At 35.4% G+C, this 15,471-nt stretch overlaps 1 protein-coding gene across 1 annotated transcript in view; it reads right to left on the minus strand.

Moving 5' to 3' along the window:
* LOC139503561 (uncharacterized) overlaps positions 1–15,471 on the minus strand; it is a 139,517-nt gene that overhangs the window by 79,030 nt on the left and 45,016 nt on the right. Inside the window, exons 34-48 of the mRNA XM_071293363.1 lie at positions 11,439–11,607; positions 10,404–10,579; positions 8,972–9,233; positions 7,175–7,368; positions 6,774–6,860; positions 5,964–6,203; positions 5,386–5,547; positions 4,865–5,033; positions 4,334–4,512; positions 3,353–3,508; positions 3,019–3,132; positions 1,904–2,019; positions 1,385–1,622; positions 806–1,039; positions 323–487 (exon numbers count right to left, since the gene is read on the minus strand). Of these exons, the coding sequence (XP_071149464.1) occupies positions 323–487; positions 806–1,039; positions 1,385–1,622; positions 1,904–2,019; positions 3,019–3,132; positions 3,353–3,508; positions 4,334–4,512; positions 4,865–5,033; positions 5,386–5,547; positions 5,964–6,203; positions 6,774–6,860; positions 7,175–7,368; positions 8,972–9,233; positions 10,404–10,579; positions 11,439–11,607 (2,661 nt within the window). The remainder of the gene's footprint in view (positions 1–322; positions 488–805; positions 1,040–1,384; positions 1,623–1,903; positions 2,020–3,018; positions 3,133–3,352; positions 3,509–4,333; positions 4,513–4,864; positions 5,034–5,385; positions 5,548–5,963; positions 6,204–6,773; positions 6,861–7,174; positions 7,369–8,971; positions 9,234–10,403; positions 10,580–11,438; positions 11,608–15,471) is intronic.

Genomic DNA, 15,471 nt, shown 5'->3' on the forward strand with positions numbered 1-15,471 from the left:
GATATCTCAACTTCATAATAAAAAGTAAACCTGTTCCAAAACTCCAGCTTGAGATTGTTAATAACAGAATGAAGATCTTTTATAAATAGTTAACATCAAGATATAACTCACTGTTTGTAATTTTGAAGGTTGAAAATAAAATGGCAATATGTAAACATGTATAAACTATGTAAAACATTCAAAGTCAGCAAGACAAATACTAAGATATTTATACCTCCACAAATATGCAGTTTATTTACAAATTCTACATAATTTCTGGCTTAAAGCTTGCTTAAATTTAATGAGGTTTTCTAGACTTGATTTTAATAATGTGTTGACCTACCTGTACAACTTAGACAGTCTCCACTAGCAGTTCTCATTGTTTGGTTGTTAAATGTTCCCGAGTTACATGGATACTGGTTCCAGTTCTTGGTACTAACAGGACAGTAGTGACCAGTAGGGCATGGGTAATCAGTATAATTGGCTGTTCCTTGTGGGCAATAATAACCTGAAAAAATAATTAACATAATGATATTTCCTTGCACCTTTATCTCACTGCTCAGTTGCTCGATTATTCTCATATCATAACTTTGAAATGTCATCTTTGTCATCGGTCAACAAACATAAAATTGTTCAGGAGTGAAAACCAGAAACTGTACTTTAAACAGATTATCAATTTTTTTGGCATAAAGATATCATCTTTCAGCTGCTAAATACATTGTGAAGTTCTTCAGCCTGTTCGCTACGCTTTTTTTTTTTTTTCTCGAGGAAATGCATCAAGAATGCAGAAAATACTGTTATAGGTCATGTACAGATAAAATCTTACCCATTGGACACTGATCACATGATGATAAGCCTTCTACATTTGCATAAGTTCCATTGTCACAAACGATTGGATAAGATGTTGCCATTGGACAGTAGTGACCACGGAAACAAATACCACCATATCCGAGCTCTCTGTCATCATAACATGTGTTGTTGAGCAGACTAGATTGGTTAAGACCATTTGGATAATCTCTGTCTATTCCCTGCATACACCAATGACCAGCAGAACAATCACCTGAAATATTAAAGCAAATATAATTTTGAACATCATCTAAGTTGAATTATTTGTACCAGCTATCGAAGTGTTAACAAATTTCATAATCATCTTGTTCAATATAAATACACATAATAATAAGTGTATACTGTGGGTTAATTATTTATCCTGTGTTATTATTTTTTCGATGTTTTCATGAGGAGGGTGAAACTATAAGTTTAAATACTTGAGAATCTTTTACAGAAAATGGAATTATTGTGGATTTTTTCTCAAAAAACTTTTTCAAGCCCAAAAATTAGTGGTATATATTCCCATTACAAATTCCTCTACCACAAAAAAGTATTTGAAAAACTCCCTATGTTTTACCTGAAGGTGTTGTAAGATGTTCCCCATCACAAAATTGCCCAGCAGGACATGGTTTACATTGGCTTTCATCGTATAGTCCTAGTACATTACTGTATGTTCCTCTTGGGCAGCTCTTCCAGTCCAATCCAGTGCCAGCAGGGCAGTAGTATCCTGCAGGGCAGATCTCACTTTGGCCTGAGATGGCACAGTAGAATCCTGCTGGACATGGGTAGCATTCAATGGCATGGGTGTGGTTATTCTGAAGAAAAAAGTTGTTATAATGAATGTCACAACAGCTTCCAAAATAAGTCCTGATATCAGCCATGTTACTAAACCAAGGACTTAAATGAATAAAAAATATATAGCATATGCTGTTTTCATTTCATGTGTTTTGTGCTTGAAGCCCACTATTTATTGTTTCATGGCAATTGGTTACCCAGCAATATACAAGCAATTTTTCCATTCTTCGTTCTTCTTAGTACACCTCCCTTCACGACAAGAAAAGAAAGGTTTGACATAGCACATTCTTACTATACATACCTCTGTCTGATTTCTACATGGTATAGGTTGGGAGACACCTGTTGGACAGTAATTTCCTACTGGACAGAAGGTCAATGGTGGTTCTTTTTGTATGGTTCCATCTGGACAATAGTATCCTGAAAATAAACAAAAGTATGAGGTTAGAGGGTTAAACCTGTAATATACATGTAAAAATAAGAAAAAAAGTCTTTCAAACAGTATTCAGATATTATCAATATATGTATAAACTAGATGTGTCAAAGTGACATGAATGGCCCCGTCTCAAAAAGTTGAAAAATCTGCAATTTCAATAACACATGTGGACACAAACATGATGGTAGTCTCACATATCAAAAATCAGTCTGTATAACTGTGATTTCAACAATTTATCAAAGTCCATAGCCCATAATTTCGGCAAATATTAGCCGAGCAGAACATAACTTAAACTTCATCTGTAACTCATCATGGTTAAACTCACATGCCAAAAATCAGCCCAATATCTGAAAGCGTTTTAAAAAAAGTCTGTATAACTGTGATTTTCAACAATTTATCAAAGTCCATAGCCCGTAATTTCGGCAAAAATTAGCTGAGCGGAACAAAACTTGAACTCAATCCATAACTCATCATGGTTAACTCACATACCAAAAATCTGCCCAATATCAGAAGGCATTTAGAAAAAAGTCTGAATAATGGTTTGTTGCGGAATGACAGAATGGCGGAATGACAGAATGACGGAATTATGGAATGACTGTATTACGGACAAGGGTAACACTATATGGCACCGACAACTTCGTTGCAGGGCCATAACAAAATTCATTGAATATATCAAAATATTATTGATATTGAATAAATACTACATCATATGCAGTTTGTGAGTTAATATATATATATGCATTTTCATCAACTTAAAAGTTTTTACTCAGGTAAATTAATCAATGAGTGATCGATTTCTCTTTCTTAGAAGACATTTAAAGGTCCCTGAGAATAAAATACACAGGGAACAATAGCTATTGGATTTATTCAATGGGACGATAGAACAGACAAAGGTTTGAATACCTTAACCAAGAGGAGATAACTCTGTAGAAAACTTTCATTTGGTTTGCAATAGATAAACTATGAGAAGATAATTCTCCTACCTTCTCCACACAATCCTGTTGGTATTATGAGTCCCTCTGTTTCACAATAATAACCACCTGGACAAATTGTACATTCAGAACTCATCTTCAAGTTGGTTGCATTTGAGTAGGTTCCTAAAAAAATTAAATACAGTGTCATTCTGAATTCCTGATTCCCTATAGATGTCAATTCAGAAATTCCTGAAAAATAAAAGCTCAATCATGGTTTCTAGAAAAAGTTCCTTCCGCCTTTCACTTATAGACTAAAAAGCATGGAGAGGAAACATGTTACATGATAATTAAAAAAAAGAACAAAGTATTTTATTTCTATGCAAGCCAAATTATTATTTCATACCATTTGGACACAGTGTGGGTACAGCACTTCCTGTTGGACAGTAGGCACCCATTGGACAGTCCAGGAATGTAGCCAGGTCAGAACTTTCAGGACAATAGTATCTCTCCTGACAGAAACCCTCTGGATCTAGTAAAGCAAGCTGTCCACAATAGTAACCTGAAATATATGAATGCAATGAAATAGTGATTTTTCATTAAAGTAAAAAACTAATGGTTGCTCTTGTTTAATTAATCAGATAATAATGTGTGTTGATTAGTTGCATCACAAATGAATTGAGAATGCCAAAAATATGATAAAATTCCTTAGATTTTGTTTTACTTGATTAAAAAGGCCATGGCCAAAATTGTAATAGAAAGAACAGCTAATCAAAGAATTTAGATATTAAATCATATTCATTTCAAGATCAAACAACAATTAAAACTAAAGAGTGTTTTTTCTGTCATTATGTAATTAAATAATTTTCTATATCTTGAATTCTTGGAATAGCTTTTCTGTAAATATCACCACTGATTTTGATAGGCTTACTCAGGCCTTTTGGAAATCTAAAATTGATTATCTTGTTTCAAATCATGAAGTCACAGAAGCATAAACTATATCAGTTTGTGGTGTTGTTGAGTTGACATCTTTTTATTCTTTAAGGTGGTACCTAACACTACAGGGAGATAACTCTGTAAAGTCAGCTAAACGTTTAATTATGTTGTGTTGTAAAAGGAATATTAAGCTTCTCAATGATCAAAATTGGTGTTTGTCAAATTGCTATATAACCAGTGTAATTTTTCTGGCAAAACGGTTGGTTCAAAAAATTTTTAATTTTTATATTTTTGTTTAAGTGTCGAAGTAAATACTTTGACAAAATTTTATAAAAATTAAACGAGCCAAATTAATTTTAGTGAAAGTGTTGGGTACCACCTTAATGTTTAATTTTATCTAATTTTGTAGCATACCAGCCAATCAATGAGTTGGGATATAATAAGACATTACCTGCAGTACAGTTGACACATTCACTTTCTGCAATCAGTTTGGTCATGTTTGAGTATGTTCCTTTTGGACATTTGACCGGTTCAGTGGTCTGGATTGGACAATAGTGACCAGCTGGACATTCATCAGCATCTGTTCCTTGGTTAGGTGTTCCAGTCATTGCCCCTTGTCGGCAGTAGTATCTGAAAAATGACATTTGGATTTAGATATCATCATTAGAGCAATAAAACAGTCAGCTATGTTATTCATTCTGTTTAATCTTTAAAAATAAGTTATGCATGCAAGAGTTGTCATTGTGAACAGTCTCATTAATTAAAACAAGTAAATGCTTGCAAGATTTGTCATGGTGCTTCAATATAACACTGTGAACACTATAAAACTTCAATAAAACCATCTAACTCCATCTGTAGACATGTGTAGTTCCTTTCTGTTATTGTGGGACATTTTTGTTATTGTGGGACAGAGGTAACTTGTGGCTTTTTGTGGGAGTATATATCAGGGACAAGTCACATGGTATAGTTCTTGAACACCTACCCTGCAGAACAAATCTTGGAATAATCTGTCTGGGCTTGTAAATCACAATAATATCCACCAGGACACAAGAGACAGTCAGACTCCGTTTGTAGACCTGTGTAGTTACTGTATGTTCCAGTGGGACAAGGGTACTCATTGTCATACTTAGTACCATTTGGACAGTAATAGCCTGAAATTAAAATAATAGGGAATATTGACCTACATCATTCTTTCAATGAATAAAGTTACTGTGATTAACATTGCTTTGATCAAATATTTTGATATAAAAAGTTTGCAATAACAACCAATGATATAAAGGTTAAAATTTAACGCTATTAATAAAAAGTAATAGGTGTTGATCAAGAATCCATCAAAAATATTTTCTTTGGGGCTTATTTATTTTGAAAACAGTCTAGCTGAATTTTAAAAATCATTTGTGTAAAAAGTGAATTACTAGGTCTATGGCAAAAATGCATCAGATAAAAATAGTACCAGTAAAATACTTTTTTTAAGGGTTTTTTAACAGAAATCATTTTACCAACCTTCTAGACAAACAGAACTGTTATACAATACTACTGGTGCTTTGACATTGTCACAGAAGTAACCAGTAGGACATACTTTACAGGTTCCCTGTTCAGTCTCATCTTGATAAGTTCCTGAATCACATCTGATTGGCTGATGGCTTCCTTCTGGGCAGTAATGGCCTATAATTACAGAATAATATTTAAGCCCATAACATTTCATTTTTTGTTCTTTTTTTCTACTAAGTAATTTTTACTTTCTTATTGTATATGATGATCAAACAGGTGTCACTACAGAATGTAAAGTGAGTGGCTTTGTTGCTAATTTTGTACCCCTAAGATTCCAGGCTTCTAAAAAAGCTCCAAGGAGAAGTTTATGTCTGCTTCTATTTTCAGTATATTTCTGTGTGTTGTTCCCTGAACAAATACTCCATATTTTTCATTTAGGAGTTGACTTTTTGCTACTTTATATATATTCACTCATTCAGTAAAATTGTGCCTGCATGTATATTATTTATGTAATAGAATACCACTGCATGAGTGTGAAGCCTGTTATTGATTTTTTTATAACAATCTAAAGGCAATATATCGCAACATACCTTGAGGACATGTGTATTCTCCTGGTGTTGTGATATTCATTCCAGTAGGACAATAATATCCCACAGTACATGGTCCTGATGCTGCAGGGTTTCCATACCCAGCACAGTAATACCCTTGTAGACAGGTATGACAGTCAGAGAGGTCTGTACTCCCTGTTGTATTAAGGTAAGTCCCTGGGGGACAGTTAGTACCACTTGGACTACCAATAGGACAATACTGACCCATTGGGCATACATCACCTGGAATTTATGGAAAAAAATATTACTATATAATGTTAATATAGGATCTATAAGAATGACATTTGATAAATTGAATATCATACTTTAGCATAGAGTTGAATTAAATTATTTAAAAAAAATAAATATTTTGTATGATAGCCAGTACAGCTGTTGCTAATAGTCAACAGTATTTTCATGAATTCTCCTTTATGAACTTTAAGAATCAATTTTTCAGAAATATCAATTATCCTAGAAGCCACTGTCAAATACACCAATTTCACCCTAATTTACAAAATACAATGGTTTACCTAAACTAGCATTGACTTTCAACATGTCTTGACAAAAAAGATCCTCATATATAGCTGGTTATTAATGCACGCCTGAGGAAATAGGTGAGAGTGGAAAATATTTGATGTAATTTCAATAAATCTGGCTCACAGGTTATGGTGTAATCAAAAGTACTTTCCAAATCAGATATAGAAACAAAGACAAACAAAGAATACATGGTCCAGATAACAGGTACAAAAACAAAATGTTGTATGGTCTGGACTATGTTGTCTAGCTTAAACAAACAATAAAACAAATACTTACCATAAGCCTGACCTACTGGTGTTGGTGTAGAAGATCCCCCATTACAATAATATCCTGCTGAACACAGACCAGTCTCATTGGATAAACCTGAAATACAAATCATTTTATTCGTCATAAAATGTCCTGCATCTGCAAAATTAAATTTTGTGAGCACATGGAATTATAATTCTATTGTTATTATATTGTTGAAACCTTTAGTTTTTAAACCAAATGTTGTTTTACCTTTTTTTCCTCATAATTGACTAAAATGATTTTAAATTGTCCAGCTACTTTCAAATGGTCATGCAGTGTTACAAAATATTCAATTCATCGTCTAATTTAACTTTGTTGTCAAAGATTTGCAAGAATACAAGAAATTTACAACTATTGTCAAAGATGGGCAAGAAGGCAAGACATATTACCATTATTGTCACAATAGTATCCTGGTGTACAAGGTGTCTGTGTAGAACTACCATTAGGACAGAAGTTGCCTGCCTGACACTCCCCTCCTTGGGCCACCACATTAGGTTCTGCAAACTCTGATCCTTCTATACAATACCATCCTCCATTACATTCCCCTGTTGGCATGGCAAGTCCTTGTGTTTCACAGTAATATCTGTGGTAAACAAAATTAAGAAACTTCATAAATATTTCCAACTCATAATGCTTATGTCATAATTCTTAAAATTTGTTTTTGGCTTAAAACACTATATTCAATATAATTCTTTATACATTCAAATTATTAAAACACTAGCTCAGCATTTTTTAATTTGCAAGAATTTGTATACATGTCATTGTGAAAATCAATACATCTATGGAGTTTTAACCTAACATCATAATAACCACCTATACTAGTATTAGACCCATAAGGAGTTTTACATTTTGTATACGTAGATATTTCAAGACAGATTGTTGACCTTCAGTTCTTTATTGAAATTGGTATTCAACACCACCTTTAGCCATCTTTGATATAGCATGATGGCTATTTTTTATTTGTGGAGGAAGAGCCATAGATCACATATAGAAACAACGATCATTGACAGGAAAACAGACAGCCCTAGCCAATTAAGGATGTTCGCTCCTCTGTTAAAAAATAACAAGCTTTTTAAAAGACTATTATAAATTGATAGTATATAAATAAAGTAACTTAAGGTTCATGTGGACCCTATGGCTAAAATGGCCGTATTTTCACCTCAAAAGTTACTCTGAGTACAGACAAACCTGCGCATCTGTAAAACAATTAAGGCATAGCATGCCCTAGATAAATGAATTTTAAATATGTTTTATGATTTAGAAAAATAAAAACTTACCAGGATTTTGCCATGCACTTTTTTTCATTCCTCCAGAAGGTGCCAAAATAAACTAAGTTGGGAAACAGGTTTGAGAACTTCCCCACAGGTAAAAATTAAAGTGAGCATTTTTAATTGACATGGACATTAGATGGACAATAGATACCTGACAATAATTGGTTATTTAAACTGTGTACCTGAGTGGACCATTTCAAGGTAAACTCAACTGTTTGTTAATTTTATCACAAAAAAAGTGTACGGCAAAATCCAGTTAAGTTATGAATTTTCTAAATCATACAATGCATTTGAATTCTATTTATCTAGGGCATGCTATGCCTTAAAACTTTTCCAGATGCACAGGTTTGCCTGTACTCAGAGAAAATTTTGAGGTGAAAATACGGCCATTTTAACCATAGGGTCCACATGAACCTTAAACAGTAGAAAAAAATGGAGGGTCCATGTGCTTGTTTTCGAGATATAAGCCATTGAAAATATGGAGGGAAATAATTCTCTCTAGGTTTTTCATATATTTAACATTGGCACCTTATTCATTTCAAAAACTATGAAAAAGTAACAAGAATTTTATAAAATTTTGAAATATGGCTTCTTAAACTTTATGTTATAAAATTATGAAAAGAAAAGTAAGGGTTAGTGGGCAAATTTTTTTCATTGACAATACCTGGATAAACCAGAGGATTCCGAAAATCTGACAGAAAATCAAAAAATAGAGTTTGCAAACATCCTTAAGACTGGAGTCAGACACACCTGCTGATTATGAGATTTCAACCGAAAACTCTGTGTTGACAGGTAAGTTAAACAGTAGATGCACTACTTGACCATTTTGTTTTTGTCATTAAGTTTCTGTCTCATTCATATATTCCTCACATCATCTTGAATTCTTATATAAAATCATCACAATCCTGTACTCACCCTGGTGGACAAGCAGTACAATCTGTAGCCTGATCCTGTCCAGTGTTGTTATTGTATTTCCCTGTAGGACATGGATTTGCATATGGTAGCTCTGAATTGATAGGACACCAGTATCCCATGGGACAAGGTTCTGGACTTGATGTACCGACTAAGCAATAGTGTCCGACTGGACAATTGTAACATGATGCCATTCCTGTCTGATTGGTGTAGTACCCTGCTGGGCATGGTGTAGGACCTTGTGATCCAATCTCACAGTAGGATCCTGAAAGTAAAATAGATCAATGGTATAATGTAACATGATGCCATTCCTGTCTGGTTGGTGTAGTACCCTGCTGGGCATGGCGTGGGACCCTGAGATCCAATCTCACAGTAGGATCCTGAAAGTAAAATAGATTAATGGTATAATGTAACATGCTGACATTCCTGTCGGGTTGGTGTAGTACCCTGCTGGGCATGGTGTAGGACCTTGTGATCCAATCTCACAGTAGGATCCTGAAAGTAAAATAGATCAATGGTATAATGTAACATGATGCCATTCCTGTCTGGTTGGTGTAGTACCCTGCTGGGCATGGCGTGGGACCCTGTGATCCAATCTCACAGTAGGATCCTGAAAGTAAAATAGATCAATGGTATAATGTAACATGCTGACATTCCTGTCTGCTTGGTATAGTACCCTGCTGGGCATGGCGTGGGACCTTGTGATCCAATCTCACAGTAGGATCCTGAAAGTAAAATAGATCAATGGTATAATGTAACATGATGCCATTCCTGTCTGGTTGGTGCAGTACCCTGCTGGGCATGGCGTGTGACCTTGTGATCCAATCTCACAGTAGGATCCTGAAAGTAAAATAGATCAATGGTATAATGTAACATACTGACATTCCTGTCTGGTTGGTGTAGTACAGTGTTTCTAAATGCATTATTCCTACTTTTGATTTATTTTATAAAGAATAATATAATATTTTAAATATAGAAAACTGTTGTTCCCGAGATGCATTGGGCCAATTACTATATCTGACAATTTAAAAAAAGTGAAGTGCATTAAACAAAAAATTCAAAAGCAGGACCTAAAGATAATGATTGTTTGAAATGCCACTGATTCAAAACATGGTCATGTTTGTGTATGAAGGGAATATATGACTTCCTTAAGTATCTACCTAATTATTGTCAATTAGATAGACCTGGGTTTTTTTAGTGTACATTTAATAAACTTGTCTCATCAGTTATATCCCATAATGAAGGCATGATATGCATGTTCCTTTTTTAATGTATCAAGTACAATAACTCCTCAATGTCATATTACAAATTTATGAAAAACTAAAGGGAGCTTATTTTAATAGATATAAACCAGTCTCATTTTTTTCCATCTAAAATCTGCACCAAGTCTATACATTCTTATATAAATAGCTAGAGTGATATTTGTTTGACATACCTGCAGGACATATATCTCCAAAGGTTTCATTGACAGGTGTTGGTTCAGGTGATTTAGCGCTACAATAGTACCCAGCAGTACACTGTGGTCCTTTGTCGGTCATGTTCTGACTGGGACAATAGTATCCTCCATCACAACTTGTACAGGCAGCCTCAGATTGTAGCTTGATCGAAAATCTGTAATAATGAAAAAAGTAAGGCTGGTCCTAAATTAAATGTGAGGGAAGGAGATTTTATAATTAACAACCTATTATTAATTTTTAGCTTGTTCTCAATGATTTCAAAGATGTTATCCAATAACCCTTCAATGAGAATAAAATATATCCTTTTTGAATTAGATTGACTCAGAGTTTAATAAAACTTGAACACTTGATATATATATAATTTAATTTATAGTGCAACCTGATATAACATTTATTTTACATACATTGATACAAAGTCAATCAGCCAGCCTTCAAAGGCTTACGAAGCACTGTCAATTAATATCTATAATTTGCGCTAATATAGAAAATATGAAATTAATACTTCAAGAACATTTTATAACAAGATTATTTAAATATCACAATGAGAAAGTAACTGAGTTCTGATTTTTGAAATATTGAATGTATAGTTTGACACTAGTTTACAGTCTGTAGTTAGCAATTTAATGAGTATTTCGTCAACCATTGAAGTATGACCAGCTCTGTAAATATTAGCCACAACCCTAAAAACTAAACAGCATTTGATTCATTTATTTTCATTGATTTAGAAAAAGTTGTATTATCTAATGCAGCCATAAATCAGTTTAGATACATTTTTTTTACAAATAACTGTTAATCAGTTTTGCAAATAAAATAAAATAAAAAAGTTGGAATTCTGAGAAAAATACAGAATCCATAGTAATGAAAATTATGTTTTGAAGGACAACCAAGGTCATCACAATAGATACACAAAGAAAATCAACAACATTTTACTGGATATATTTTTGTTCAAGACAAAATAAGTAATAGAAATTATTCAACAATAATCACTATGGTAACCTTTGTGATGTACTTACCCATAAGTTCCGGCTGGACAGGATGTTGGTAGAGAACTCTGCTCAGGACAATAATGACCTTTTGGACAAACGCCAGAAATGATTCCAGGGTCGTCACCAGGGGTGGACACTCCTGATCCATATTGTGAGAAGTGTCCTGCTTGTATAGGACCTGTTACATTGGTGAGAGCTATGGAAAAAATAAAACATAGAATCAAAAATATGCAATGGTTTTAAAAAAAAATACTGTATTTCATATAATTCATTGTCAACGTTCAACAAGTTTATAATGTATTTGAAGAAAATATAGAAATACGATAAACTGTCAAGATTTCAAGACTGTTTAATTTTTGCTATATTCAATTTTGTCATTCTTATGCTAAATGCTTATGTCACTGAATTTTCTTGTTCTGTAATCCTACTCTAATATAATAACAAATAATGAAATATATGACAAAGATAATGCCCCTGATGGCATAACAATGGATTGAGGCAATGACAAAGATAATGCCCCTGATGGCATAACAATGGATTGAGGCAATGACAAAGATAATGCCCCTGATGGCATAACAATGGATTGAGGCAATGACAAAGATAATGCCCCTGATGGCATAACAATGGATTGAGGTAATGACAAAGATAATGCCCCTGATGGCATAACAATGGATTGAGGCAATGACAAAGATAATGCCCCTGATGGCATAACAATGGATTGAGGTAATGACAAAGATAATGCCCCTGATGGCATAACAATGGATTGAGGCAATGACAAAGATAATGCCCCTGATGGCATAACAATGGATTGAGGTAATGACAAAGATAATGCCCCTGATGGCATAACAATGGATTGAGGCAATGACAAAGATAATGCCCCTGATGGCATAACAATGGATTGAGGTAATGACAAAGATAATGCCCCTGATGGCATAACAATGGATTGAGGCAATGACAAAGATAATGCCCCTGATGGCATAACAATGGATTGAGGCAATGACAAAGATAATGCCCCTGATGGCATAACAATGGATTGAGGTAATGACAAAGATAATGCCCCTGATGGCATTACAATGGATTGAGGCAATGACAAAGATAATGCCCCTGATGGCATAACAATGGATTGAGGCAATGACAAAGATAATGCCCCTGATGGCATAACAATGGATTGAGGCAATGACAAAGATAATGCCCCTGATGGCATAACAATGGATTGAGGTAATGACAAAGATAATGCCCCTGATGGCATTACAATGGATTGAGGCAATGACAAAGATAATGCCCCTGATGGCATAACAATGGATTGAGGCAATGACAAAGATAATGCCCCTGATGGCATAACAATGGATTGAGGCAATGACAAAGATAATGCCCCTGATGGCATAACAATGGATTGAGGCAATGACAAAGATAATGCCCCTGATGGCATTACAATGGATTGAGGCAATGACAAAGATAATGCCCCTGATGGCATAACAATGGATTGAGGCAATGACAAAGATAATGCCCCTGATGGCATAACAATGGATTGAGGCAATGACAAAGATAATGCCCCTGATGGCATAACAATGGATTGAGGTAATGACAAAGATAATGCCCCTGATGGCATAACAATGGATTGAGGCAATGACAAAGATAATGCCCCTGATGGCATAACAATGGATTGAGGCAATGACAAAGATAATGCCCCTGATGGCATAACAATGGATTGAGGCAATGACAAAGATAATGCCCCTGATGGCATAACAATGGATTGAGGCAATGACAAAGATAATGCCCCTGATGGCATAACAATGGATTGAGGTAATGACAAAGATAATGCCCCTGATGGCATAACAATGGATTGAGGCAATGACAAAGATAATGCCCCTGATGGCATAACAATGGATTGAGGCAATGACAAAGATAATGCCCCTGATGGCATAACAATGGATTGAGGCAATGACAAAGATAATGCCCCTGATGGCATAACAATGGATTGAGGCAATGACAAAGATAATGCCCCTGATGGTATAACAATGGATTGAGGCAATGACAAAGATAATGCCCCTGATGGCATAACAATGGATTGAGGTAATGACAAAGATAATGCCCCTGATGGCATAACAATGGATTGAGGCAATGACAAAGATAATGCCCCTGATGGCATAACAATGGATTGAGGCAATGACAAAGATAATGCCCCTGATGGCATAACAATGGATTGAGGCAATGACAAAGATAATGCCCCTGATGGCATAACAATGGATTGAGGCAATGACAAAGATAATGCCCCTGATGGCATAACAATGGATTGAGGCAATGACAAAGATAATGCCCCTGATGGTATAACAATGGATTGAGGCAATGACAAAGATAATGCCCCTGATGGCATAACAATGGATTGAGGCAATGACAAAGATAATGCCCCTGATGGCATAACAATGGATTGAGGCAATGACAAAGATAATGCCCCTGATGGCATAACAATGGATTGAGGCAATGACAAAGATAATGCCCCTGATGGCATAACAATGGATTGAGGCAATGACAAAGATAATGCCCCTGATGGTATAACAATGGATTGAGGCAATGACAAAGATAATGCCCCTGATGGCATAACAATGGATTGAGGCAATGACAAAGATAATGCCCCTGATGGCATAACAATGGATTGAGGTAATGACAAAGATAATGCCCCTGATGGCATAACAATGGATTGAGGCAATGACAAAGATAATGCCCCTGATGGCATAACAATGGATTGAGGTAATGACAAAGATAATGCCCCTGATGGCATTACAATGGATTGAGGCAATGACAAAGATAATGCCCCTGATGGTATAACAATGGATTGAGGTAATGACAAAGATAATGCCCCTGATGGCATAACAATGGATTGAGGCAATGACAAAGATAATGCCCCTGATGGCATAACAATGGATTGAGGTAATGACAAAGATAATGCCCCTGATGGCATTACAATGGATTGAGGCAATGACAAAGATAATGCCCCTGATGGCATTACAATGGATTGAGGCAATGACAAAGATAATGCCCCTGATGGCATTACAATGGATTGAGGCAATGACAAAGATAATGCCCCTGATGGCATTACAATGGATTGAGGCAATGACAAAGATAATGCCCCTGATGGCATAACAATGGATTGAGGCAATGACAAAGATAATGCCCCTGATGGCATAACAATGGATTGAGGTAATGACAAAGATAATGCCCCTGATGGCATTACAATGGATTGAGGCAATGACAAAGATAATGCCCCTGATGGCATTACAATGGATTGAGGCAATGACAAAGATAATGCCCCTGATGGCATAACAATGGATTGAGGCAATGACAAAGATAATGCCCCTGATGGCATAACAATGGATTGAGGTAATGACAAAGATAATGCCCCTGATGGCATTACAATGGATTGAGGCAATGACAAAGATAATGCCCCTGATGGCATAACAATGGATTGAGGTAATGACAAAGATAATGCCCCTGATGGCATTACAATGGATTGAGGCAATGACAAAGATAATGCCCCTGATGGCATTACAATGGATTGAGGCAATGACAAAGATAATGCCCCTGATGGCATAACAATGGATTGAGGCAATGACAAAGATAATGCCCCTGATGGCATAACAATGGATTGAGGCAATGACAAAGATAATGCCCCTGATGGCATTACAATGGATTGAGGCAATGACAAAGATAATGCCCCTGATGGCATTACAATGGATTGAGGCAATGACAAAGATAATGCCCCTGATGGCATTACAATGGATTGAGGCAATGACAAAGATAATGCCCCTGATGGCATAACAATGGATTGAGGCAATGACAAAGATAATGCCCCTGATGGCATAAAAATGAATTGAGACAATGACAAAGATAATGCCCTGATGGCATAACAATGGATTGAGGCAATGACAAAGATAATGCCCCTGATGGCATAACAATGGATTGAGGCAATGACAAAGGTAATGCCCCTGATGGCATAACAATGGATTGAGGCAATGACAAAGATAATGCCCCTGATGGCATTACAATGGATTGAGGCAATGAC

This window comes from Mytilus edulis, chromosome 14, assembly GCF_963676685.1.
Source record: "Mytilus edulis chromosome 14, xbMytEdul2.2, whole genome shotgun sequence".
NCBI classification, from domain to species: Eukaryota; Metazoa; Mollusca; class Bivalvia; order Mytilida; family Mytilidae; genus Mytilus; species Mytilus edulis.